The 3,512-nt window shown below is 38.0% G+C and overlaps 1 protein-coding gene across 1 annotated transcript; it reads right to left on the minus strand.

The window, feature by feature from the left end:
• Positions 1–1,972: 1,972 nt before the first annotated feature.
• LOC120154655 lies at positions 1,973–3,304 on the minus strand. Its single transcript, XM_039166326.1, has one exon. The coding sequence runs from the start codon at positions 3,302–3,304 to the stop codon at positions 1,973–1,975; it is 1,332 nt and encodes a 443-aa protein (XP_039022257.1).
• Between the last annotated feature and the right edge of the window lie 208 nt (positions 3,305–3,512).

Raw genomic sequence — 3,512 nt, forward strand, 5'->3', positions numbered from 1 at the left:
TGATTCACGAGGTTTGAGTGTATACTGAGTGGATTTTTGTAACATAAATGCTGTAGCCGATAAACGTAACTCCATTGAAAAGTGTTGACCTCCAGTTTGCACTATTGTAAGTTCTGTTTCTGAAGGCCTCAACCGCTAAGGCATGAGAAAGCTCTTGTGCCTAAATAGAACCAAGTTGAACACACCGTAAATGCCAGCTCTGGCTTTCACCTTTGGAACTTTAAACAATAACATCAACAAATTAACGTATAAAACGTATGTTACTTGGATTCGAGTGTAAGCATCAAATATAAATGTGTCCAACACATGCTTGTTCTTTGGAAGACCCTTATACGCATGTCCAAATATGTTTTTTTAATATTTTGGAATGATACGTCCAAATATGTTTTGGACACAAAAGTCAAACACAAGTGTTTCAAACAAAACAAAAGACTCACAACAATATAGTATATTAGTATTAGACCTGTAAGATTAGAGTAGTTTTATATTACCATAAAAGAAAATTGCCCTGGACAATGGAGATGCAAGTTCCTTGATCTCCTTGACATCATATTTACCTGTAACAGTAAAGCATGCTTCAACTAGCAGATGCACGCAAACAGTAGGTAATTAATGAAGAAGAAACTGACATCCACAGTTTTGCTCAGATTATCGAACTGGGTTCTTGAAAATTTTTAGATTTTGAAAATTTCTCTTTACAAGCAACATCACAGAAAAGTGAAAGAGATGAGCCGAGGCATGATTCTATAAATAGGCAATAAACAAGTTTGGCGCATAACATAACTAGCTCTTGTGCTGCGCCGTGCACATTTTAATACTTTTCAAAAAATTGATTCAGTCACACTGACATAATCTCTAGTAGCACTTGCACATTCCCAGGTCCGTAAGTTTTTCATTCAATCAACATCATGTAATTCAATATCCAACCAAATAATCGTAGCAAAAATAAACGACTAAAAGAAAAACAGAGAAGGCTATCAAGTATCAACTAGCGAACAACAATTCCTCAAGGGGCACTGATACAATTGACATCTTAGAAGTACAGGAACATTTGGGAAATGATGCAAGTTTCAAATATTGAGCTATGAATCATACACCAGTTGACATATAGCTGATTCTTGTATCATATCATATTCTTTGCACATTTGCATCATGTGTCTATAACAAGGAGAATAGGTATAGAAACTCATGACTGAAAAAAGGTTATTTACATCAACTGTCTACTTGCCAAAATGTCCTATTGACATCTTAGAATTACAGGAACAGTTGTAAAATGTCAAATAAAAAACTCACAGCTAAAGCAAGATTATAGCAAGCTTTCATGTGTAAACTCTTATTTTCTTCTCTTCATCAACTAACTAAACATTCATCACCTCTCATAAATAACCTTTTGTAAGTCAGATGATGGTTTCATTCCTACATCTCGTCACTTTTTTCCCATTTGATAATTAAATGGACTGCAAGAGAATATAAGGAAATCAACATCTCAAACAAAACTTCTCCATGAAAAGTGGGGTAAAAACAAGAAAAGGCACCTATTGCAATTACAGAACTTCATTCATCACAATCCATCCATAAAATGAATAGAAAAAGGCCACACAAAGAAAATAGACACAAAAGCTTTGTTGGGGAAAATATAGACACATTACCATTCTCATTGATACCAGCAAGGAACAAGCACTGCAAGGCAATAAAAAACAATTTGTTGCAACATAGACACAGAAGCTTTGTTGTGGGAAATATACACAAGTATTATATAGTGTTCCCTCATGATAAAAGTACATGATATGCATTGTCAGGTTCTTAGACAAAAAATCTAGAAGTATTGCATCACTAGCACTGCAAACTAGGAAGACTCCAAGCCTTTGGAATTGTTGCCACTATCTTGAGCTATCATCAGTGCCACAATAAAAAATCTAGCAGCAAAAGCAACTTCCGCCCATTTTTCCCAATTGAGCTTCATCGAAGTCCATCAAATCAAAGCCTCCAATTCTCTCTTCCCATACCTCCTACCCTCTTCATTAGCTTCCCTACACTTCACCACAAAGTAAAATATCAACCAAGCCACCATGAAATACACCTCCAGAGCTGCCTGAATAACCGTGGCAAAAATTTCTCCACCTATACGAGTCAACACCGATCTTGCTAACCACCCACCTAAGATGTCTTCATAACACTTTATCTGTATCCCTTGGCTCAAAAGGGTTGACATCAAATAACAACCTTCTCTAATAATTTCTCTTCCGCTTCTCCTTGAATCCACCATGGCAATCCAAGCCGCTAATGAGAATGCAAATGAAACTAAAGTATCCACAAGAAACCAAGTAAACAAAAACCCAGAAATCTCCTTCTCATAACCCCTAACCCATGGTGACATTACCGAAAAAGGCATCAACTTTAACCTAACAAAAAGCTTAAAGAACGAGTAGTGATCTTCAATTTCACCGAAATACCATAATCCAAGAAGTTGGGTCACGGCGTCTCTTACCGCCCATTTTATTAAAACAAACCCAGTGACTCTCTTCAATCCCATTTTAGACCCATCCCAGAAAGCCCCAAAAAAGGAAACAAATCTTCCAATCAGGTCATTAACAATTGTGATAAAAAGAACACCAAAAACTAAAGAATACATCGCCGTAAACCCTATAATTACCCATCCATATGCCGCCGAAAGAAAGCTAACAACAAAGAACAGCGCAGCTGCATCATGGCGACCCAATTCAAATCCTTTATAAACGAACTGAAAATCCACAACCCTTTCTTCATGCTGTCGCCCTTCATATTTTTCGTAGTCAAATGAAATCGTCTTGAATTTGACTCCTGACCGAACAATTTTCGGCAGCAGAATCCCGTTATCCGCAACGAAATTGGAATACCCTAATTTAGTATCGAAGTTTGAAAGAATCATCGGCGTGATATTGAGGGGGCGACTATAGAAAGATCTAAACGGAGAGCGGTGGCGGAGGTCATCTTCAGAAGACAATAAGTCGTCGTCAAGAGTGGCGGCGCGCGTGAGGCGTAGGAAAGGACGGCGAGTGTGGCGACGCGTGGATTGGAAACCCGGGTGCGAGTGGGAAGGGTGGAGGTCGAGACGAGTAAGGAGGGATTTGAAAGAAGGATCGCGGTCTATAAAGGAATTGAGGACAAAGGAACCGGATTCAACTAAAGAACGGAAAGAGAGGAGGAGGAGAGAAAGGAAGATGAACAGAAAAGGGTGGGCGGTGAAATGCACCGCAGACTTTTTAAGGATCTCGGATGTGGACCGTAGTTGGCCGAATCGGAGGCGGTGGTGGTGGTCAGTCATGGCAGTTTTCTCTCTGGGGTTTAAATTTCAGGGAAGTGAAACATAGATGGGCGTGAATGAGAGAGTAAAGGCCAAAGCGATTGTTTCTCTGCTTTTTTTTTTTGGTAAATTACAAATTTAAAAAATAAATTATATTCTCTCTTTTATTTTATTATTTTTTATTTTTTAATTTACTCACTAAACTTTATTTATTATTATTTTTATCAAT

The sequence above is a fragment of the Hibiscus syriacus genome, unplaced genomic scaffold (genome assembly GCF_006381635.1).
Source record: "Hibiscus syriacus cultivar Baekdansim isolate YM2019G1 unplaced genomic scaffold, ASM638163v2 tig00111141_pilon, whole genome shotgun sequence".
In the NCBI taxonomy this organism is placed as follows: Eukaryota; Viridiplantae; Streptophyta; class Magnoliopsida; order Malvales; family Malvaceae; genus Hibiscus; species Hibiscus syriacus.